Below are 23,102 nucleotides of genomic sequence, written 5' to 3' on the forward strand. Positions count from 1 at the left end.
AGCGCTTAACGAATACCATAATTATCATTATTATAACAAACAGTAAAATCTGTTCCAGATGGAATAGACTGTAGAGTCACATTTATTGCAATTTATTCAATCATGAACATATATACATATATATGTACACCTGTAAAGAACACGCACGTATATATATAAATATATATACATATATATAAAGAGAACCGAGTTCTTTACTGGTTTTCCTTCATAAATATTAGCTTTTCTTCCTCTATTTCCTCCTAATGTATGACCTAGAGAAAATCACTTGAACTCTGCATATACACTCTTGAAATGGTTTCATACCTTCCCCTAGAGGGTATTGTGAGGATAAGGTCATCGTTTGTAAAAAATATCCATTACTTCAAAATGCGAAGTCATTACCTTTATCACCATAATTAGAGTTCTAAGTCCCCAGAGTATGCCTAAAGTGGAGGTCAAAGGAAAGATGCACATCGTTTTCAAAAAACACTGTCATAAAGATTGTATTTGGCCTAGAAAATTTTCCCTTTGTATTGCTCCTTATTGCACTTTGTTCGAAGGATTAAATACAGACTCTCACACAGCGAATGCCATGAAATATAAGCAATAGAGGCAAAACAAATTAATTTTTTCAGTAGATTGGTTGCCTGCTTCTCATCTTGGCTTCTGTAATCTCTCTAAGACCCCAAAGTGCTTGTTATCACAGCCCTAATAAGTTTATCTATATATGCATTTCAATGGGTCTTTAAGATTTAAGTTAAACTGAATTGTAAACATGGGTTATTCAACTAGATCCCAATTTTTTCGTGGTTAGAAATCTTCAGAGTTGAATGGCATTATCGTTTTCAACCGGTTTTATTTGTTTTCAGTGTACATGCCGTGCTGCTGCTATTGCTTCTCTTAAAAAGAAATTTTTAATACCACCCATGTCGGATTGGCCTCTCTCCCATACCGGATTCTCCGACGGGAAGTGGGAGCCTGCTGACAGACCAGAAAAGAGAAATAAAATGACATTTACAGGCACAAAATACGAGTGTAGAGCACAAAAGAAATTGCTTGCCCTAAGTTGGCCCACCCTCCCCAAAGTGAGCCATGGCAAATTTCTCTGAAGTCAAAATTATAACAATAATGATAATAATCAAGATGGTGCTTGTTAAGCACTTACTGTGTGCCACACACTGTTCTAAGCACTGAGATAGATGCAAGCCACGGTCCCTGCCCTACATGGGGCTCACACTCTTAATCCCCATTTTACAGATGAGGTATCTGAGGCCCAGAGAAGTGAAGTGACTTGCGCAGGGTTACAAGCAGACATGTGGCAGAGCTGGAATTAGAACCCAGGTCTTTCTGACTCCCAGGCTGCTTCCCAAGATAACACGTTCATGTTATATGTAGTCCATTGCCCACTCTTCGTATTGGAAAGCGTCTCAGAGTGCGTCTTTTCCATTCCCGTGTAGAAACTTGTGGCTCCGATGAGGAATCAATAATAATAATAATAATGATAATGGTATTTGTTAAGCCCTTACTTTGTGCCAGGCACCAACTAAGCGCTGGGATGAATACAAGCAAATTGGATTGGACACAGTCCCTGTCCCACGTGGGGTTCACTGTCTCGCTCCCCATTTTACAGATGAGGTTCCTGAAGCCCAGAGAAGTGAAGGGACTTACCCAAGGGCCTCCAGCAGACAAGGGGAAGAGCCAGGATTAGAACCCAGGTCCTCCTGACTCCCGGGCTCCATCCACTAGGCCACGCTGTGGTGTCTGGTCCGTGAGAAGGGTGGCTCATGTAGACTCCTCGCAGAACAATCCCAGGCAAGAGGAGCCCAGATTGGCCCTGCCATTAGCTGACCTCTCTTCTCCATCAACGTCCTCCTGTGGCTTTTCTTTCAGCCTACCCCCGATGAACTCAAAGGTGGTATACCGAGCGGACTCCTTAGCCTTTCCCTCCCCACCTCCCCACTTTTGGTGCTATTTGTTAAACGCTCGCTATGTATCAGACACCGTCCTAAGTGCTGGGGTAGGTACAGCGCTTAGAACAGTGCTCTGCACATAGTAAGCGTTTAACAAATACCAACATTATTATTACAGGTTAATTAGGTCGGACACACTCCCTGTCTCTCATAGAGCTCACAGTCTAAGTTGCTGAATTGTGCTTCCCAACCGCGCAGTATATGCTCTGCACACAGTAAGCGCTCAATAAACACGATTGAATGAATGAAGTAGGAGGGAGAACCGGTATTCTCCTCCAAGAGGCCTTCCCTGATTAAGCCATCCCTTCCTCTTCTCCCACTCCTGTGTCATCCTGACTGGTTCCTTTTATTCATCCCCCCCATCCAGCCCCACAGCACTTTTGTACCTATCTGTCATTCATTTCTTTATATTAACGCCTGCCTCCCCTTCTAGACTTTAAGCTCAATGGGGTCCAGGAATGTGTCCATTTATTGTTGTGTTGTACGCTCCCAAATGATTAGTACAGTGCTCTGCGCACAGTAAGCGCTCAGTGAATATGATTGAATGAATGAATGATGGAATTGAATTTATTTTACAGTTGAGGAAACTTAAGCACAGAGGAAGGTAGTGACTTGCCCCAGGGCACACAGCAAGCAGTCGGCAGAGCGAGGATTAGAACCCAAGTCCTCTGACTCCCAGGCTCTTTCCACTAGGCCACACTGCTTCCCTTTCATTCATTCATTCAATAGTATTTATTGAGCGCTTACTATGTGCAGAGCACTGTACTAAGCGCTTGGAATGTACAATTCGGCAACAGATACAAACAGTCCTTCCCTTTCTTCAAGACGAAGATAGCACTGGCCCTGAAGCCTTGCCTTGGCTTTGTCAGTCTGTCAATCATGGATTTATTTTGTGCTTACTATGTGCAGAGCACTGTACTAAGCACGTGGGATAAAGGAGAAGCAGCGTGGCTCAGTGGAAAGAGCACGGGCTTTGGAGTCAGGGCTCATGAGTTCGAATCCCAGCTCTGCCACTTGTCGGCTGTGTGACTGTGGGCAAGTCACTTAACTTCTCTGTGCCTCAGTTCCCTCATCTGTAAAATGGGGATTAAGACTGTGAGCCCCACGTGGGACAACCTGATTCCCCTATGTCTACCCCAGCGCTTAGAACAGTGCTCGGCACATAGTAAGCGCTTAACAAATACCAACATTATTATTATTATTATAATACAGTACAACAAAATTAGTATCTGAGAGAGTATTTCAAAACCATCCTGCATCATGGGGAGAAGATGTAGTCAGCCCATCCAGATGACATGCTGATAGGACAGTCCGCTCACTACGATCACCCATATTTGCAGAAAGGAGTTACCCGGCTGACACCAGATCAACTACCTTAACGACGTGGAGGTCATTTGTAAATTAATTTAACTCGCTTTACCCTACGCGAATGGAATTATTGAGGAAGCTCCCTTGTGTGATACTGAGTTATGATGTTGTCTAAACTAGCTCTCCCTGTTTTACAGGAGCTACTGCGACAATCTTGGCTATCATCCGTTAAGTGCTGCTGATTTTGGAAAGATCATGAAAAACGTCTTTCCAAACATGAAGGCACGCCGCCTGGGCACAAGAGGCAAATCAAAATATCCTTTGTTAAAAACAGTTTTCAATAATCCCTCCTGAACTCGCTTTGAAAACGTCTGTTGTTGTCGTTCAAGTAGCGACTAAATTCCCAGACACCGTGAAATGAACAAACGCAAACAACTTCTTAGGAGCGTTGGGTGGAATCCGGGGAATTTTTTTGTGAATTCAGAAGCCATCAGAATAAAGACGGGGGTAAATGCTTTTAACTAAGAATCGTGCATGTATAAATAAGACTCTGGTCACCTTTGCTCCGTCTCAGGGTCCATCACTGTGGTGTCCTAATTGTCTTATCCCTCAGCCTATCTTTAAAAAACATATATTTGAAGCCGTGCTGTGTGGTGATAAACTTGGCGAAGCATCTCAACAGGAGTGGAGAGAAATGCCCATTTAACACCTTAGGCTTCTTCCCCTCCTCCACAAGTTGAGCACATCAAATTAGAGACGCATCTGCCGTAGACGAAAGCATTCGGTGAGAAAATCGATCTTGGTAGTACGTGCTGACTTTAAACGAGCCTCCTCCCTCAAATATATTCAGCAAGCAAAAATAGCATATATGAATCATGGTCAGGTCAAAGAGAAGATGTGACTCTTGTAACCCAGAAACCGACTTTTGAAACAAGGACCGAGTATGAACTCTGCCCTTTAAAAGAAGAGAAGCAGAGGAAGCGAACCCTCAACGTCAGGCTGGATTCATTCATTCAGTTGTATTTATTGAGCGCTTACTGTGTGCGGAGCACTGCACTAAGCGCTTATGAATATGAGACTTAGTTTTGAACCCCAGAAAAAGCCTGCTGAACCCGTAGACTTTAAAGTAAAAAATTAGCAACTTTGGTGTTTAAAAAAAAAGGGGGGGGAAAGAACAAGGAAAGCAAAGCTGTTCCCGTGAGGTTTTTGAAGAGAGGCCCAAGAGTTTAACTCCCTCTAGGAATGCCAAGGTCTTGGCCTTATCCCCCCAGGTAGTAACCAAACGGAAGCACGCGGCGATGGAGATGAAGCCCCACGTACTCCAGTGGAAGAAACGACAGGGGAGAGAAAAGTGTAGATTCCCTTGGGACATACGAGATATAAGATGGTTTTTGCCCCAGTGTCCTTGGCCAGAGTTTCCCTGATTTGGGCCAGGTTTCTATCTGGCTCTTTTTTTCCTCCTGTCCCGTCTCACTTAACTGGCACAACTTTAAATGGAGAAGCCTATGCACAAAACTGACAGCTGGTTGGGCCCCCTTAGTTTCATCTACGATTGCCAGATAAAATTCCGCCTCGCTTATCATTTTCAAAATGTTTGTGGCAACCCGATGGTAGCTTGTCTATCTAAAGACGATGAGTAGAAATGATCTTTTTCGGTTTCATATGCCGTTCGTCTCGAATGATTTTGGATGCTACCAAAAGTCGCGTTATTTTATTGAGTATTCAGCCCTTAACTCTTTATCACATACTGCTACAGTGGATTGAGGAAGAAAGCGTTCGTTCACATGCCGACACTGCCCAATCTTGACTTTCATAAAGCTGGAGATGGGGTAAGGCCTTTAATTTTAAGTAGAAATGTATTTTACGTCATTGAAATGTCAGCGAAACCAAAGATGAAAAATTCTGCCCGTTGAGACCAGCCCATCCCTCCCCCTGCAGACACCTGGAATTTGTGACTCACTTCACCCGAATGAGTTTTGGAATATTCCATTTTCTCGAGCGACTTCGACTAGTGGTAGTTGAATGGTTGTAAATGGCACTGCGAAAAGGTTCACAGGATTGTCTAAAACAGTACCCATTTTGGCCAACTTTCGTGTCTCTGCCGAGTCAGCCGAGGACCGAGTAGATAGTGGAGGAGCTCCGTGTGTTGTATTTATTTTTATTAAAATTCTCTGTGTCCATTCTAGTCCCTGCTTTAAGTCCTCCTTATCTTACGGACATAAATGGAGTGGGGTTTTATATCTTGTGTCATGTCTTTTACCCTGCCTGGTCCACATATGGAAAAATGTTATCGTATTTGCACTTCTCTCCCGGAAACTCTAAAGCAGTTATGTCGTTGCAGGGAGCACTTGGGCTTAATGCCAACTCCCCAGAGGCAGCGATAGTCATTCTCACCTTGGACTTTCCACTGAGAGAGTGAAGCTGTGGCTTTTACCCCGAGACTTTTGGGGCAGGACTTCTTAGATCACTTATTCCAATCCTCTAGGAAGACCCAATAGCTTCTGAGAAGGGCTTGAAAAGTCCCCAGATTCGGCCCTTCTAGCCTCGTAACTCTTTGGAGTCTACCCGTCTGCGCCTCCTTCGATCCCCTCCCGTTCGCTTCCCACCTTAAAAGCCCATTTGCCCTCATACTCGAATGACAAGTTGGTATGGATGCCACTAAGCGACAAGGGTATATTAAATTCCTGTTTGCAGAAAAATTCACAGTGTGGAGGTTTAAAGGTCAGGGTTTTTAGGTTGGTGCTTTATTTTCTTTGTGGCGTGTGTGAGGCGCTCACGTTTTGTCAACGACTCTTCTAAGCTCTGGAGTAGATACAGGTTAATCAGGATGGACACAGTCTCCGTCCAACATGGAGCTCACAGTCCTAGGAGGAGGGAGGACAGGTTTGGAATCCCAATTTTACCGTTGAGGAGACTGAGGCACAGAGAAATTCAGTGACCAGCCCAGAGTCATACAGCAGGCAACTGGCAGATCCGGGAAACTATATTAAGCGGCATCTTATATAGCGCTCTCCAAAGTAATTGCGCGTCGGAAATTCTCGTTGCCCTGAAAAGTGCATTAGCCGCATCCAGATTTATCATTACCTGTCTCTTCCGCTTCAAGAAACTGTGCCCTACCCTCACCCCCGGGCTTTGCCCACAGATTCTGAGCCTTATCAGCCCTCGGATCCTCACCCAGATGGCTCCCCTAGAAGCCCGGTCTGTCAGTCGTATTTATTGAGCGTTTACCGTGTGCAGAGCACTGGACTAAACACTCGGGACAGTTCACTAGATAGAGCAGACGCATTCCCTGCCCATAATCTAGAGGGGGAGACAGACATTAATATAAAGAATAAGTGACAGACATAATAATGTTGGTATTCGTTAAGCGTTTACTATGTGCGGAGCACTGTTCTAAGCGCTAGGCTAGATACAGGGTAATCAGGTTGTCCCCCGTGAGGCTCACAGTCTTAACCCCCATTTTACAGATGAGGTAACTGAGGCACGGAGAAGTAAAGTGACTTGCCCACAGTCACACAGCTGACAAGTGGCAGATATGGATATCAGCGCTTCGGGGCTGGGAAGGAGGATGCTAAAGGGAGCGAGTCAGGACGATTTAAAAGGGAGCGATGCCTCAACATTCTAGGCTTGATAATTGCTGTCCGGTGGGTGGGTTGTGTGTACGGTATTTTGGGGAACCCAGAGGAGTCTCCGTGAACTCCTGAGAGTACATCCTCCAACAGCCCCTGAGCATATTCTGTCCATTCACAAACACACTGTGCACTTACGGGAAGTGTGGAAGCAATGTGGCCTAGCGGGTAAAGCACGGGCCTGGGAACTGGGTTCTCATCCCGGCTCTGCCGCTTGCCTGCCGGGTGTCCTTGGTCAAGTTGCTTCACTTCTCCGTGCCTCAGTTTCCTCAGCTGCAAAATGGGGATTCAATACCAGCCTCCCTCCTATTTAAACTGTGAGCCTCAGGAGGGACAGGGACTGTGTCCAACCTGCTTAACTTATAACTACTAGAACAGTGCTTGACACGTAGTAAGCTCTCAACAAATACTTTAAAAAAGAAAGTGTGGTCCAGGCCTCAGCATACCTAGCCTAGATCAGCCACCATGCCCTCATAGCTTGGGTTAGTTATCTCTTTTGAGCCCTCTCCCTGATGCCATTAGATTTCACACCACCTTATTAGGTAGAGATAAAGTCATTCTTAGGAGTCAGAGGATGTGGATTCTACTCCCGACACCACCACTTGCCTGCCGTGTGACCTTAGACAAGTCACTTAGCGTTTCTGGGCTTCAGTTACCTCATCTTTAAAATGGGGATGAAAACTGTGAGCCCCACGAGGCGCAGCCTGATGACCCTGTGTCTTCCCCAGTGCTTAGAACAGCGCTTGGCACTGTTAACATTATTAACGCTTGCATCGAATTGTCCGCGGAGGAGACCCGTTCTGCCGCTGGGCTTGAATGGCTCTTCTCCCGCTCGAGTTCGCACAGGCTAACCGTCCCTTTTCCTTTGCTTCAGTTGGAAGGAGCGGAACCTTCCGGCCAGCTCCGCAGCGTGGACGAGGAAGTCGTCTCCGCGGCCTGCCGCCTGGTGTGTGAGTGGGCCCAGAAGGTGTTGAGCCAGCCCTTCGATTCGGTCTGGGACTTAGCTCGCTTCCTTGTAAAAAGTCACTACATAGGCACCAAGTCGATGGCAGCTCTTACCGTTATGGCAGCATCACCAGCAGGTACCCAATTGACAGTCAACTATCGACACTGGGGCTGGAAGGGATTGGGGTGGTCGCCTAGCAGAATCACTCATCCATTCAGCCGTTGATTGAGCGCCTACTGTGTGCAGAGCACTGTACTAAGCGCTTGGGAGAGGACGGCGCCACGGTAAACGGACACATTCCCTGCCTACAGCAAGCTTACAGTCTAGAGGGGGAGACGGACAGTAATAGAAATAAATAATAAAAATGGTATTTGTTAAGCGCTTACTGTGTGCCAAGCACTGTTCTAAGCGCTGGGGTAGATACGAGGTCATCGGGTTGTCCCACGTGGGGCTCACGGTCTTCAGCCCCCTTTTACAGATGAGGGAACTGAGGCACAGAGAAGTGAAGTGACTTGCCCAAAGCCGGGATTAGAACCCACGCCCTCTGACTCCCAAGCTCGGGCTCCTTCCCCTGAGCCACGCTGGACATAAAAGGCAGCGGGGCCTAAAGGATAGAGCCCGGGCCTGGGAGTTAGAAGGACGTGGGTTCTAATCCCAGATCCACAGCTTGTCTGCTGGGTGACCTTGGGCAAGTCACTCAGCTTCTCTGTGCCACGGTTACCTCATCTGTAAAATGGGAATGAAGACCCTGAGCCCCACGTGGAACAGGGACTGTGTCCAACCTGACTAGCTTGGATCTACCCCAGTGTTCAGTCCAGAGCCTGGCACGTAGTAAACGCTTAACAAATACCACAATAATTATCACTGTCATTTTATGGTTGGTAGATGGGAGGTTTAGTTGAAAGAGGCTGGGCATTTGGGGGGAAAGATGGTCATTAAATTCAGCCAGAAGGCTCTGATGAATCAGAGATTGATTCATTCAGTTGTATTTATTGAGCGCCTACTGTGTGCAAAGCCCTGTACTGAGTGCTTGAGAGAGTACAGAGCACGAGCTTGGGAGTCAGAGGTCATGGGTTTGAATCCCGGCTCTGCCACCTGTCAGCTGTGTGACTGTGGGCAAGTCACTTCACTTCTCAGTTCCCTCATCTGTAAAATGGGGATTAAGATTGCGAGCCCCACGTGGGACAACCTGATTCCCCTGTATCTAACCCGACGCTTAGAACAGTGCTCTGCACATAGTAAGTGCTTAACAGATACCAACATTATTAGTAGTATTATTATTACAATATAACAGTCACATTCCCTGCCCACAAGGAGCTCAGAGTCTAGAGATAAATGTAGAGTGCTCTTTTTCAGGAGATGTGCGATTTATACTTATATTAGCAAAGTTCACTCCCTCTCTTCCCGACTTCCCCAGATGTGCAGCGTCTTTCTTCAGTGATAATAATGATTATGATCGTAATATTAAGAACCGACTTGGGTTTCGGGCACTGCTGTGGTAGGGAACGAGATCATCAGATTGGACCCAGTCTCTATCCTCTAAGGGACTGCCGATCTAAGAAATAGGGAGGGCAGGCATCGGCCCCATTTTCCAGGAGAGGCGCAGACAGGTGAGGCCAGTGATAGAGCTGGGATTAACGCCTAGTTGTCCCGATTCCCAGACCTGCGCCCTCTCCACTAGACCACACTGCTTCCCTGGGTAGAGAGGCCAGGCAAAATTATCGGCTCTACGGGAGAATGTTTTTATAGATGACTCAGTTGTTATTTTATGACCTCGCTTTTCTCCTGGTCTCCAAACCGGAGGCATTTTCTCGCCCACAAGCCTAAAGATTCCCTTTTCAGGTATAAATAATAATAATAATAATGTTGGTATTTGTTAAGCACTTACTATGTGCAAAGCACTGTTCTAAGCTCTGGGGGGGATACAGGGTGATCAGGTTGAGGCTCACAGGCTTCATCCCCATTTTACACATAAGGTAACTGAGGCCCAGAGAAGTTAAATGACTTGCCCGAAGTCACCCAGCTGACAGGTGGCGGAGCCGGGACTAGAACCCGTGACCTCTGACTCCCAAGCCCGGGCTCTTTCCAAATACCTAAAGAAAGGGGAGGTCAAAGTTGGGAATTAGTTGTTGGGTAATAAAATGGAAGAGGCTTCTTCACTGCGTGAAAAATGAACATGAAAGTTTCAGATAAACACAGATGGTGACAGTGATGGCTGTTGTAATTGCTATCCCCACCTTTTTTTTTTTTTGTAATCCACCCTACAGTCACAATAGAGTGTCTTGAAATGATGGCCTGAGGTGAACTTTATTTAACCAACCAATGTCCTTCAGTATTAGATGCCACAGAGCTGAAAGTCGGATTTCCGGAGACACCCCCGGATCTCCTCTGACTGCACCCCTTTTTCTGTTAATCCGCATCCATTTAAAGACGTGCAATATTTGTGTTTTGGTATTTCTTGTGCTGGTGACGTCTGATTGAAAAGACCATTTGGTGACCTGTAAAGTTAGAGCCATTTGGGCACTGACTTCTAGGGCCACTCCCAGACTAGCCAGTAGTCACAGAAAAAAAAATCTTCGATTCACCTGATCTTGCCGCACTTAGAGCCCCTTAGGAGCAGCTTTTCCTTCTTGTGAGGAATAAGATGCAAATGCCCTTAGAACAGACATTATGGCATTTCTTAAGCATTATACTATGTGTTAAGCGCTGGGGTAGCTACAAGGCCATGATTCAAACCTGGTCCCTGCAGTGGCAAGAGCGCGGGCTTGGAAGTCAGAGGTTGTGTTCTAATCCCGGCTCTGCCACTTGTCTGGTTTGTGACCTTGGGCAAGTCACTACACTTCTCTGTACCTCAGTTACCTCATCTGGAAAATGGGGTTTAAGAGTGTGAGCCTCACGTGGGACAGGGACTGTGTCCTACCCAGTTACCTTGTAGCTACCGCAGCGCTTAGAACACATAGTAAGTGCTTAACAGATTTCATAATTATTATGATTATAATTATTACTCTCGGGCCTTACACCTATTTTCCAGATCAGAAAACGGAGGCGCAAAGAAGTTAAGGGACTTGCCAATGGGTGTGTCTCTCCAAATTCACCCCATTTTTCCATTTATTTTCTGTGACACTCAGCAGTGTAGTGATTGGAGTTAGCAGTTGGGGTTTTAAAAAGCTGGCGTTGCCCCCCAATTTTGATCTCCTGCCTCAAAGGGGAAGAGAAGATTGAGCCAAGTCTTGGTGATCCTGTGCCTTCCATCGTTGAAATCAGGTTTTCGAATGGCGGCCCTTCGGATATAACTTTAGGAGAAATAATGTTAGGGGTCCTGTTCGACGCCCTTTCTGGTTTCGGTAACCTAGAACTTCCCTCAGTTCCTAGCTTTAAAAGGCACCTTCTAGTCTTAAAGCAGTTTTTGTGTAACAAGTCTTTTTGGGTGAGAGGTGATTTCCTTGGTACCATGTTAAAATATTTAAAGAGATTTATTTTCTAGTGACCTGCCAAAGAGTATTCACTGCCATCTACTGATGGGTCTGTAAAGCACGCAGCACTGAGGACGCGGCGTTTGATCCTGCAGATGCCGGGCAAAGCCTGTCCTTGATTTGGGTGCGAATTTCAGTCCGGGAGCTGCCCTTCGAGGTGTCGGAGGAAAATTAATGGCCAGAAATGCTTCCTAAAACAATTGGATAGCTTTGACCGGCGGATAACTGCTTGTGTGTGCACAGACCAGTGGGGTGTGGCTTTAGCCAGTAATATAAAGCAGGAGTAGGAGAAGAAGCAGAAGAGAGGAGAAAGAGAAGCAGCGTGGCTCAGTGGAAAGAGCATGGGCTTTGGAGTCAGAGGTCATGGGTTTGAATCCCGGCTCTGCCACTTGTCAGCTGTGTGACTGTGGGCGAGTCACTTCACTTCTCTGGGCCTCAGTGACCTCATCTGTAAAATGGGGATTAAGACTGTGAGTCCCACGTGGGACGACCTGATTCCCCTGTGTCTACCCCAGAGCTTAGAACAGTGCTCTGCACATAGTAAGCACTTAACAAATACCAACATTATTATCATTAGTAGTTATAAGCAAGTATTCCCGTTGTGGGCCGGGGACGCGTCTACCGACTCTGTCGTCCCCGCCCAAGCGCTCCGCAAGACGGGAGCTCTCCGTAAATACCGCCGATCGATTGGATTCCTCGTACCTTTCGTTTCCAGGAATCAAAGGGATCATCCAACCCTCTGCTTTCGTGCCCACTGCCGAGAGCAATTCCTTTCAGCCTCAAGTGAAGACACTGCCGTCCCCCGTTGATGCCAAGCAGCAGCTGCAGCGGAAAATCCAGAAGAAGCAGCAGGAGCAGAAGCTGCAGTCACCTTTGCCAGGAGAGGCTTCAGCCAAGAAACCGGAAGGAGCGGTAACCAATGGAGTAGCCGGGATCTCTAACGGAAACTCTGCGATCCTCTCTCCCCAGCCAATCGGAATCGTGGTGGCGGCTGTCCCCAGCCCTATCCCGGTAATAATAATCATAATCATAATGTCATTTGTTAAGCGCTTACTATGTGCCGAGCACTGTTCTAAGCGCTGGGGGCGGTACAGGGTCATCAGGTTGTCCCACCTGGGGCTCACAGTCTTCATCCCCATTTTGCAGATGAGGGCACTGAGGCCCAGGAGTGAAACGACTTGCCCGAGGTCACACAGCAGGCAAGTGGGGGAGCCGGGAATAGAACCCGCGACCTCCGACTCCCGTGCCCGTGCTCTTTCCACGAAGCCCCGCTGCTTGGTAGTATCCCCGAGCACCGTGGTCTTCCAAGGAATTAAATAGTTCAGTTAAGTGACAAAGGAGCACCAATCTTGCCTCCGTCCTGTCTGTCCAATGGTTTTTTTATTTCTTGAACGGAATTGCCTTCTCAAACTCGAATCATTCGGTGGGATGGACGGTGTTCGTTGGTGGTTTGTAATGGTATTTGTTAAGCGCTCGCTGTGCGCCAGGCGCTGTCCTAAATCCTGGGGTAGGTAGAAGGTAATACCAGGATGGTGACGAAGACTCTCTCAGGGTTGCCGTAATTCAGCCCAATACAGAATAGCAGATGAACTAACCGCCCGGGACGATAATCAGAATCCTCCTCCTTAAAGAGGCTTTTCTTTATTAGATTCATAGGTGTATTCATATTAAATGTGGCTTTTGAGATGATGATGATGTTTAGGCTTCTCTACAGGCTCTTTTAAATGTTCTCATTTAACCCACTGAGGGTTTAAATGGAATATCACGCATAAACCTAGCTTTGTTCATAGGTAGGCTGATTTTTTAAACTTAAGTCCATTCACGCCATACCGAGTTCTTCCCGGGAATGGTGCGTATTCAAACTTTCAAGATTTGTTGTCCCAACTGCACTTTCTGCCCAGAATCTGCATAGAATTTGAGAAGCCGCTTGGCACGGTGGAAAGAGCGTGAACCTGGGAGTCGGAGGACCTGGGTTCTAATCCCAGCTCCACCCCTTGTTTGCTGTGTGATCCTGAGCAAGTCACTTCTGGTGCCTCAGTTGCCTCGTCTGTAAAATGGGGAGAAAGATGGTGAGCACTATGCAAGGACTGTCCAACCTGTTCATCTTGCATCAGAGTACAGTAGTGCCTGACACAGAGTAAGCGCTCAACAAGTACCTTTTAATTGAATGCTCTCAAGTGTATTATCAGGCAGTTGTTTTACCCATAATCTTATTTGTAGTCATAAGTGGCAGGTAGAAATTTTTTTTTTCAAAGGAGACACCCCTGATGGTGAAATTCACCTGTGACAAATATTATTTTCCGGTCGATGCCATTAATTGATTGATGCGCTGCATAAAGAATTGCCCCCCTCCGTGGTCTATCCAGAGTGAAAGAGTTTGAACTCTTTTCCAGTTTGGAAACTCTCAGTTTTTGAACATCAGGCCCAATTTAAAAATTATAAGGTGGCCACGTGTAAGACATTTTTAGGTAGGGTTGTATGGGGGCGTTAAACAGGAAATACACGGCCTAGCGGATAGAGCACTGGCCAGCGAGTCAAGAGGACCTGGGTTCTAATCCTGCTCTGCCACTTGTCTGCTCTGTGACCTTGGGCAGGTCATTTAACTTCTCAGTTACCTCATCTGTAACGTGGGGATGAGGACTACGAGCCCCCTGTGGGACATGGACTGTGTCCGACCTGATTAGTTTGTGTCTATCCCAGGGCTTAATACAGTGCCTGGTACAAAATAAGCGCTTAACAAATGCTATTAAAAAAATCACAAGAAACCAAAAGTGCATTCACGGACCTACAGGTTTCTTCCTCACTGCTTCTCTTCTCCGGATTGATCCTAGGTGTTGAGTGCTGACTGGGTGCAGAGCTCTGTGCTGAGCACTGGGGAGAGTACAGTGTAACGGAGCTGGTGCGCACGTTCCCTGCCCACAACAAGCTTGTCCGCTGTGTGACTGTGGGCAAGTCACTTAACTTCTCTGTGCCTCAGTGACCTCATCTGTAAAATGGGGATTAAGACTGTGAGCCTCACGTGGGACAACCTGATTACCCTGTATCTCCCCCAGCGCTTAGAACAGTGCTATGCACCTAGTAAGCGCTTAACAAATACCAACGTTATTATTATTATTAGAAGAGTTATTGTTTACTGTTCTTTACCCTATTCTTTCCTCGGTAATAAGCCTGGGTCTGTTTCTTTGCAGGAGTTGATTTTCATTGGGAGCTTCCCTCTGTCCTAGCCAAATTACTCTGCCAGCTCCTGGTTCCTAATAATCGAACAGATGGTCATGCTCTCTAGAAAAACTTGAATCTCCATAAATTCATTCATGCGGTGGAATCTATTGAGCGCTTGCTGTGTGCCGAGCACCGTAGTAAGCGCTTGGTAGATTACACCGGAACAGTAAAGAGACACCTTCCCCGCCCCCGACGAGCTTATTCTAGAGATGGAACCGTGCCTTTTCCGTAGGACTCCTAGAAGTGCTCTCTACCCGGTAAACGACCACCACGGTACAGTACAGTAATGATTGTGGTACTTGTTAAGCGTTTACTATGTGCCAAGCACTGTACTCTGCACTGGGATAGACAGACCATGGGTTGAACACAGCCACTATTCCTCATGGGGCTCAGAGTCAAGGGGGGAGGGACAACAGGTGTCTCATCCCCATTTTTACAGATGAGAAAACCAAGGCACAGAGAAGTGAAGGTAGGTATCTTCTGGGAAGCAGCGTGGCTCAGTGGAAAGAGCCTGGGCTTCGGAGTCAGAGGTCATGAGTTCGACTCCCGGCTCTGCCACTTGTCAGCTGTGTGACTGTGGGCGAGTCACTTCACTTCTCTGGGCCTCAGTGACCTCATCTGTAAAATGGGGATTAACCGTGAGCCTCATGTGGGACAACCTGATTACCCCGTATCTCCCCCAGCGCTTAGAACAGTGCTCTGCACCTAGTAAGCGCTTAACAAATACCAACATTATTATTCTGAAGATCATCTGGTATTCAAAAAAACGTATGCTACCGTTTGACGACTTGTGGGTTCTCGATTCTGTAGCAGTGGAGTTTTAGGAAGAAACGGACGCATTTTAAAACTATGCTTAACGGGTATTTCAAAAACAGCCCACGCCGAAGGGCCGAGTGACTAATTCCGTGTCCCTCTCCGAACAGGTAACCCGAACCAGGCAGCTGGTGACGTCGCCAAGTCCGATGGGCTCGCCGGATGGCAAGGTTCTTCCCCTCAACGTGCAGGTGGTGACCCAGCACATGCAGTCGGTGAAGCAGGCACCAAAGACTCCTCAGAACGTCCCCGCCAGTCCCGGGGGCGACCGTTCGGCCCGGCCCCGCTACCCTCAGATCCTACCCAAGCCAGCCAACACCAGTGCCCTCACCATCCGCTCCCCGACTACCGTCCTCTTCACGAGCAGCCCCATCAAGACCGTCGTCCCCGCCCCCCACGTGAGTTCCTTGAACGTGGTGAAGATGACGGCGATATCCCTGACGCCCAGCGGCGGCGGCCCCCCCCTCAAACCTTCCGCCGCGGCCAACCCCGGCGCGGGGGCGGCCGACGAGCCCCGCGCCGTCCCCCAGATCAAGAACGGGTCGGTCGTGTCCCTCCAGTCCCCCGGCGCCAAGGCGGGCGGGACCGGGGGGGCGGCGGCCGTGGAGATCAAGGTGGAACCGGAAGCTCTGGCGGAGGAGAATCCCGTAGCGTGCCAAGAGAACGCCGAGGCGTCGAAAGCTCCCAAGGCGACGCCCGGCGTGGTTTTGGGGCAGCAGAATCATTTGGAGGGGGGAGCCCAGAAGTCTCCGGCCGAGGGCGCTGACGACGCAAGAGCGGCTAAGACGTGTGACCCGAGGACCAGGTGTAAGAGTCGCTCGGGCGAAATGCTGCCGGTTTCCTCCGCGGGCAATAATCACGGCGCTCTCACGCTCTCAGCGGCCACTCAGAACTTCTCCGGCACCGGCACCGACACCGGTTCGCCCCCCGGGGGAGACCCCGCCGGGAAAGACACTAAGTTATGCACTAAAAGCCCGCGGAAGCGCCAGCCTCCCACGCTGCAAGAGTCCCAGGTGCCTCTTGTCAAGAAGTCCCTGGTGGAGCAGCCCTCCGCCGGGACCCCGGAAGGCCCCAGGGCGGGCGGGGTCAAGAGGGACGCGAAAGCCCCCGCGCCGGCCAAGACGGAGGGCCCCGGGGGAGCGGCCCAGCCTCCCGGCAAGGCGGCGGCCGCGAAGGTCGGCCCCGGGGCCCCGGCCCGCCCGGCGGCCAGCTGCCCGCCGAGCTCTAAGGGCGCCAGCCCCGGCGGCTCGGCCGGAGGGCCCCGGTCGGCGGCCGCCTCCCCGGGCGTCAGGGTGAAAGTAGAAAGAAACGTCTTCGCCCCGGAAACCGAATCCAAGCCGGACGACGGCTTTACCCTCAACTCGTGGCAGCAGGCGGAAGCCGCCAAGGACTCCGGGCTCCCGCCGGCCGACCGCGAAGAGCGGCGGGAGGTGGGCGTCATGGACGTGGCCGAAGCCCCCGGCGGGAGCGACCTGCCGAAATCCGTCTGGGAGCCGTTGCGCTTCGAGGGGCTCCAGCAGAGCCCCTTCGGCCCGCAGCTCCAGAGCCAGCTGGAGGAACCCGCCCTGGGCCAGATGGCGGCCCAGGCTCCCAGTCGGGTACCCCCGCCGTCCGAGCTGAAGGCGTTCGAGCCTCCGGGCCCCCAGGCGAACGAGAACTACTTTCCGTTCGACGACGAGCTGACCCAGGACAGCATCGTGGAGGAGCTGGTCCTCATGGAGGAGCAGATGTCGATGAACAACTCCCATCCGTACGGCGGCTGCCTGGGGATGGCCCTCCAGGGGCAGGCGGTGACCCCGAGCGCCCCGGTGGCGTCCCACCCCGCCAACCCCCACTTCTTCCACTCGGTCCACGGCAACGGCACTCCGATCCACACCCCCACCCCCACCCCGACCCCGACCCCCACCCCCACGCCCACGCCCACCCCCACGTCGGAGATGATCGCCGGCTCGCAGGGCTTGTCCCGGGAGAGCCCCTGCTCCAGGCTGGCTCCCACCACGCCGGTGGACAGCGCGCTGGGAAGCAGCCGGCACACGCCCATCGGCACGCCGCATTCCAACTGCAGCAGCAGCGTCCCCCCGAGCCCCGTCGAGTGCAGGAACCCCTTCGCGTTCACCCCCATCAGCTCCAGCCTGGCCTACCACGACGCCAGCGTGGTGTCCAGCAGCCCCGTGAAACCGATGCAGCGGCCCACGGCCACCCACCCGGACAAGACCAAGCTGGAGTGGATGAATAACGGGTACGGCGGGGTCGGCGGTTCGGCCGTGGCCGGCCACGGCATCCTCCCGAGCTACCAGGAGCTGGTGGAGGACCGTTTCCGGAAGCCGCACGCCTTCGCGGTGCCCAGCCAGTCCTATCAGTCTCAGCCCCGGCACCACGACCCCCACTTGGGCCGCCTGACGCCGGTCTCCCCCGTGCAGCACCAGGGGGCCGGCGGGAACGCCGCCCCCAAACAGGAAGGGTTCGCCGTCCCCGCCCCGCTGGACAACAAAGGAGCCGGCTCCTCCCTCGGCAACAGCTTCAGATGCCGGAGCGTGAGCCCCGCCGTCCACCGCCAGCGCAACCTTAGCGGCAGCACGCTCTATCCGGTGTCCAATATCCCGCGGTCCAACCTGACCCCCTTCGGGAGCCCGCTGGCGCCCGAGATCCACAGCGTCCTGGCAGGCATCCACCCCGACGTCAGTGCCAACAGCCTAGCCCAGAGGAGCCAGTCCGTCCCGTTGACGGTCATGATGCAGACGGCCTTCCCCTCGCTCCAGAAGCAGACCAACACTAAGAAAATCACCAACGTGTTGCTGAGCAAACTGGACTCGGACAGCGACGACGCCGTGAGGGGCCTGGGGATGAACAACCTGCCCTCCAATTACACGGCCAGGATGAATCTCACGCAGATCCTGGAGACGTCGGCGGCCTTCTCCGGTGCCAACCCGCAGGGTCTGATCCACTCGGGCGCCTCGCTCTACGAGTTCCCGACACCGACTTACCTCACGAAAAACAGCGGCGCCGACCAGATCCACTTCCCCGCCGGGGACGGCCAGGCGCAGGCGGAGATCGGAGAGCAGCAGTTGGATTTCAGCAGCACCGTGAAAGAACTGTTGGGCGGGGACGGCCTGCCGACCAACCAGCAGCTGGCGGGGCAGGTGGCGGCCGATCTCAATAACGTCGCCGCCGACTTCTCCAGCGAGATCCGGTTGTCTTCCGAGCTCTCGGGCAGCATCAACGATCTGAACACCCTTGACCCCAATCTCCTCTTCGACCCGGGTCGCCAGCAGGGACAGGACGACGAGGCAACCCTGGAGGAGTTGAAGAACGATCCGCTCTTTCAGCAGATTTGCAACGAGTCCATCAACTCCATGACGTCGTCGGGGTTCGAGTGGATGGAGAGCAAGGACCATCCCGCCGTCGAGATGTTGGGTTGAATCGCGGTTTCTGATATGTAGCACACTGTATCTAAAGACCAGACGTATTGTATTTGTCTTAATGGAAGTGCCTCCCGCAGCAGAAACACTTGCTCTTAATTGCGGCGTTTTTCAAAGGGTTTGCTGCACCGGGCTTCGTCCTTCAGCAGGGAAGCGGGAAACGGGCAGATTCACCGCGGAACGAGGTCGAGGCCCGTTCCCGGAGGTGAAGGGCCGTTGAAGAGTCAATATTGAGATTCGGATTGTGTAACCGCCCCCACGTTTAGTTTGCTCAGAAACCAGTTGATTAACCGGCCTTCACACTTTTACCTCCCAGGCCATCGCGGGCCCTGTCGTGTTCTGCGGAGCTCGCCTCTCCCTGAGCAGGCCTGCTCGGTTGGAGACGTTAAGTCGTCTCACCGCCGCGAGCTCCTTTAGGTCAGGAACTCCGGCTTGGCCAGCTGGAGGCGGAGAGGCTTTTCTCGTAGCGGCGGCTTCCCGTGGAATGGTTTACTGGGAGAGACCTCTCGAGAACGCTCCCCTCCTCCAGCTGGACATCCCGGGGAAGGACTTAAATAGGAGAAAATCTCTTCATTTAAGCAGAGCCAAAGGTGCGCTGACACCTCGTCTCGAAGCCATTTACACCCGTGACCTCCCGCGAGTGTTTTTAGTTACCGTTTTTTAAAGTCGGTTTTAATCCGAGCTGAAAATCATCCGAAACGAGTAAATCATTCTGAGCTTTCTAGGCTTAGCCGAGGATTTCCGGCCCCACGTTAGAAACCATTTTGTTCCGTGGTGGTTTTTTTTATTTGACAGTTTGGGAAAGGTAATGTAAGGGGAAAATAAAAATATTTGCTTTCCTAAGTACCCTGGCCGCAGGCAAATACTAAATCATTGAGATCTGAGATTTGTTTTTAAACCCTTTTTAATTATAATGTATCTGGGGGATCGAGGTGTTTTTTTTTTTCCCTCGCACGGCCTGTATGATCAGCTGACGCTCTCCACTCATTCATTCAATCAATCGTATTTATTGACTTCCCATGAGCAAAAATGAAATTTGATCATGAGATCGCTTGGAAAGATAACAACTAACCAGCAGGAGGGATGGAAAAATCTGGACTGCAAAAACGTTTCGTTAGCTAAACCCAGTTCGCCGCAAGCCACTCTTCTCCCGCAAGAAGAGGGGTTATCAATAATACTCGGGAAGAGAGGAGTCTTTTTAGTGCTCTGTTTCACTCGTTCGTTACACCGTCTTCACTTGAAGAGGAAATCCATATTTGTGGATTTAATTTTAAAATCAATTCCTCGCTACCCCTCCCGTTGGATTTTTAATGAGTATCTATCTGTTAAACTTCGAGGCGACACGGAAGCTTCCCCACTTGGAACTCCGTAACGGAGTCTCTAAAAATGAACCCTAGAGATTGGTCTGCCGACGGCGGCGCTTTTAAAACCACCGACGAGGTGCTTAAGTTCGGCCCGACCTCACCCGTAAAGTCATCGGCCAGCCAAGCGGGACGGGTGGGAAACGCGTGTAGTAGAGCAGACGACCGAATACAGGTTTACCGTTAAAACCGAGAGGAGGGGGAACGTTCCGATATTTTCACAAATCAAATGGTGCTAGGGTTAGCTCAGAGCTTTGTACATTGGTATCACGTCCTAGTTATTGGCATCCGTGTGTGTTTGCTGTTCCGACCCGTTAGCTGCCCGTTCCTAATGCTAGTTATTTCCTCACTGTACACTGAGACACAGCACTACTGCACACCAAAGTATGCAAAATCCAAAGGAATACCAAATGAATGCTCCAACGGGATATATGACGGGAACCTTGCTGGGCGAAAGACTCCGAAAGAGGGGAATTGGAGGCAGTTCTGCTCTCGCGTTTACATTATTGGCTTCCTACTAATGCGACGAAAAAGCTCCAAATTCTTTTCTTTCTTTTTTTTTTTTTAACCTAAAACGGCAAGACTGAGCGAAGTCTGTCCCCTCTACAGTATTGCAGCAAACACTTGAAATTCGGTTGGTTAGTCCCGCAAACTTCTCTAGGGTTCATCTATTGCACTAAATTTCTGTTGAACCTGTGGTAGGCACATCTCTTAGGATAAATGCAACCAATACGGCCCACAGATAAAAAAAAAAAAACCTTTTTAAATGTATTTCGTTATGAAAAGGCAAAATGTCATCCGAGTGACAGATAAAATTGTCTTATGTAGCAATGTGCATTGATCTCAATGAGATATTTCTATTTCTTATTCTCTTACATGAGAAACCTACAGCAGGAAGAAATTAAGTTTAGTTTGCTTCACCATGTTAATACATGATCACAAAGAGTGCATGAGTGTTATTGACTTATCTTGTACAGTACTAGGTATATTCCTGTAACCACTTTTTTTTTTCTTTTTGGCTGTATTGGAACTGGTTGGAAGTGAACCAGGCAGACATATTCACAAGTTATTTACTTTTTTATGTTTACTAATTCTGCTTAGTTATTGTTGACTGTTCTTTTGACAGATTGTTTTCATTGTTCCGATGTTTAAAATATTTTGCCTCATTTTATCATGATGAAAGACTTCATGAAGTAAAGAGTTTTGCAAATCATTGCAATAAGCACTGACTTTTGAACTGAGGAGGAAAGTGATTCTTGTGCAGTGCATCTGAAGTTCATATAATAGTCTTGTACTATATACTGTGCTTTCTTTACTGCACCGTAAAGGAAAAAAAAAAAAACCCCTGTTTCACATTTTCATTTAGTACAGAAAACCAGATTCCCCTCCCCACCCCCGTGTTTTGTTGTCTGTTGTACCTGCTGAAACTACGGTAGTCGAATATTGCAGTAGCATTTCAGTTATTTTTTTTATTGAAAGTGCTCAAAAATTGTTTTTTAAATGTTTTCAAAAACAATAAAAACATTTTATATTAAACCGTCGTCTGGGGTTTTCTTTTAATCCTGCACATTAATACAAGCAAATGAAGAAAGGAAACCGTGGCTTCCCTCCTCTTGGACTTGCCTGGCCCATAGCACTGAGTGGGTAGGGGTGAAATTTGAAGACCGCAAGAGACGTATTATTGTTATTATTATTATCCGGTAAGCACTTACTATGTGCAAAGCCCCGAACTAGCCCCGTGCAAAGCGCCGGCGTAGCTACGGTATAAATGGATTGGTCCCTGTCCCACGGGGGGTTCACAGTCTGAACAAAGGGAGGGAGAGCAGGGATTTTAATCCCATTTTGCAGGTGAGGTAACGGAGGCACAGAGAAGTTAAGTGACTTGCCCTAGGTTACCCTGCAGGAAAGCAGCAGAGCTGGCATTAGAACCCAGGTCCTCCTACTTCCAGACCCGTGTTCTTGCCACTGGACCATGATAGCGTGCAAATAACGTGACGGCGGTGCGTTAGCTCTGCTCCTCCCCGGCGGAGTCGAAGAAGGCAGCAGCTACCGTGACAGAGCGGATGCCCTCTCTAGTAGGTACATTTCTGCATTATTATTGGAAAACACTTGGAGTTCCTTGATTTGAGACAGCTGGCCTTAGCAATGGAACCTGTTTGGTTGACGCCATATATTCAGATTCCACCTGTCAGGCATCTATCAAAGGACATGAACTGGTGTAATAATCTGCTAAGAGAAGGACACAAGTTTGAAATCCATGGCTGGACAATAGAGGGGAAACAAAAATATCGCTTGGAGAAAATTGAATTTCTCGATTTTGAGAACACTGAAGCAAGTCATCCCAAATCCCCCATGCCATTTTCAGAGCTTCCTTAAAAAGTTAATTGTATCTTGGAATGAGGGAAGGGCCTCAGAGAATATCGGGAATTTTCTTCTGGGGGGGAATAATAATGATAGCTCAGTTGATGATTCTGAGAATCTACAGATTTCCCTTGGATACCTTCTAAGGTAGGTTTTGTGTGTGTGTGTGTGTGTTACTATGTAGTAAGTAGTGCTTACTATGTGTCAAGCACTGTTCTAAGTGTTGGAATAGATACAAGATAATTGGGCCAGATACAGTCCCCGTCCCCCATGGGGCTCACAGTCAAATAGGAAGGGGCAACAGTTATTGAATCCCCATTTTCCAGTTGAGGAAACTGAGGCCCAGAGCAGTTAAGTGACTTGTCTGAGGTCACACAGCAGGCAAGTGGTGGGGCCAGGATTGGAATCCAGGTCCTCTGGCTCCCACGCCCGTGCTCTTTCCCCCTAGGCCGTCCTGCTTCCCTGCAGTAGCCCCTAGCCTATTGGGGGCAGGTTGTAAAACATTCAGGTGTATTTATTGAGCGCTTACTGTGTGCAGAGCACTGTACTAAATGCTTGGGAGAGTACGATACAACATTAGACACATTCCCTGCCCACAACGAGCTGACAGTGGGAAGATTA

At 49.4% G+C, this 23,102-nt stretch overlaps 1 protein-coding gene and 1 long non-coding RNA gene across 2 annotated transcripts in view; one reads left to right on the top strand and one right to left on the bottom strand.

Moving 5' to 3' along the window:
• The window catches only part of RFX7 (regulatory factor X7), a 99,163-nt gene extending 77,507 nt beyond the window's left edge, over positions 1-21,656 (top strand). The window contains exons 5-9 of the mRNA XM_029070533.1: positions 3,458-3,574; positions 5,005-5,089; positions 7,764-7,971; positions 12,024-12,319; positions 15,451-21,656. Coding sequence (XP_028926366.1) covers positions 3,458-3,574; positions 5,005-5,089; positions 7,764-7,971; positions 12,024-12,319; positions 15,451-18,759 — 4,015 coding nt within the window. The 3' untranslated portion in view covers positions 18,760-21,656. The remainder of the gene's footprint in view (positions 1-3,457; positions 3,575-5,004; positions 5,090-7,763; positions 7,972-12,023; positions 12,320-15,450) is intronic.
• Positions 10,908-12,095, bottom strand: LOC120638553. The gene is made up of 2 exons (XR_005660259.1): positions 12,011-12,095; positions 10,908-11,128 (listed from the first exon to the last, which is right to left on the bottom strand). It is a non-coding gene; the product is annotated as an uncharacterized LOC120638553 (long non-coding RNA).
• Positions 21,657-23,102: the final 1,446 nt, after the last annotated feature.

Source organism: Ornithorhynchus anatinus, chromosome 8 (genome assembly GCF_004115215.2).
Source record: "Ornithorhynchus anatinus isolate Pmale09 chromosome 8, mOrnAna1.pri.v4, whole genome shotgun sequence".
Lineage (NCBI taxonomy): Eukaryota > Metazoa > Chordata > Mammalia > Monotremata > Ornithorhynchidae > Ornithorhynchus > Ornithorhynchus anatinus.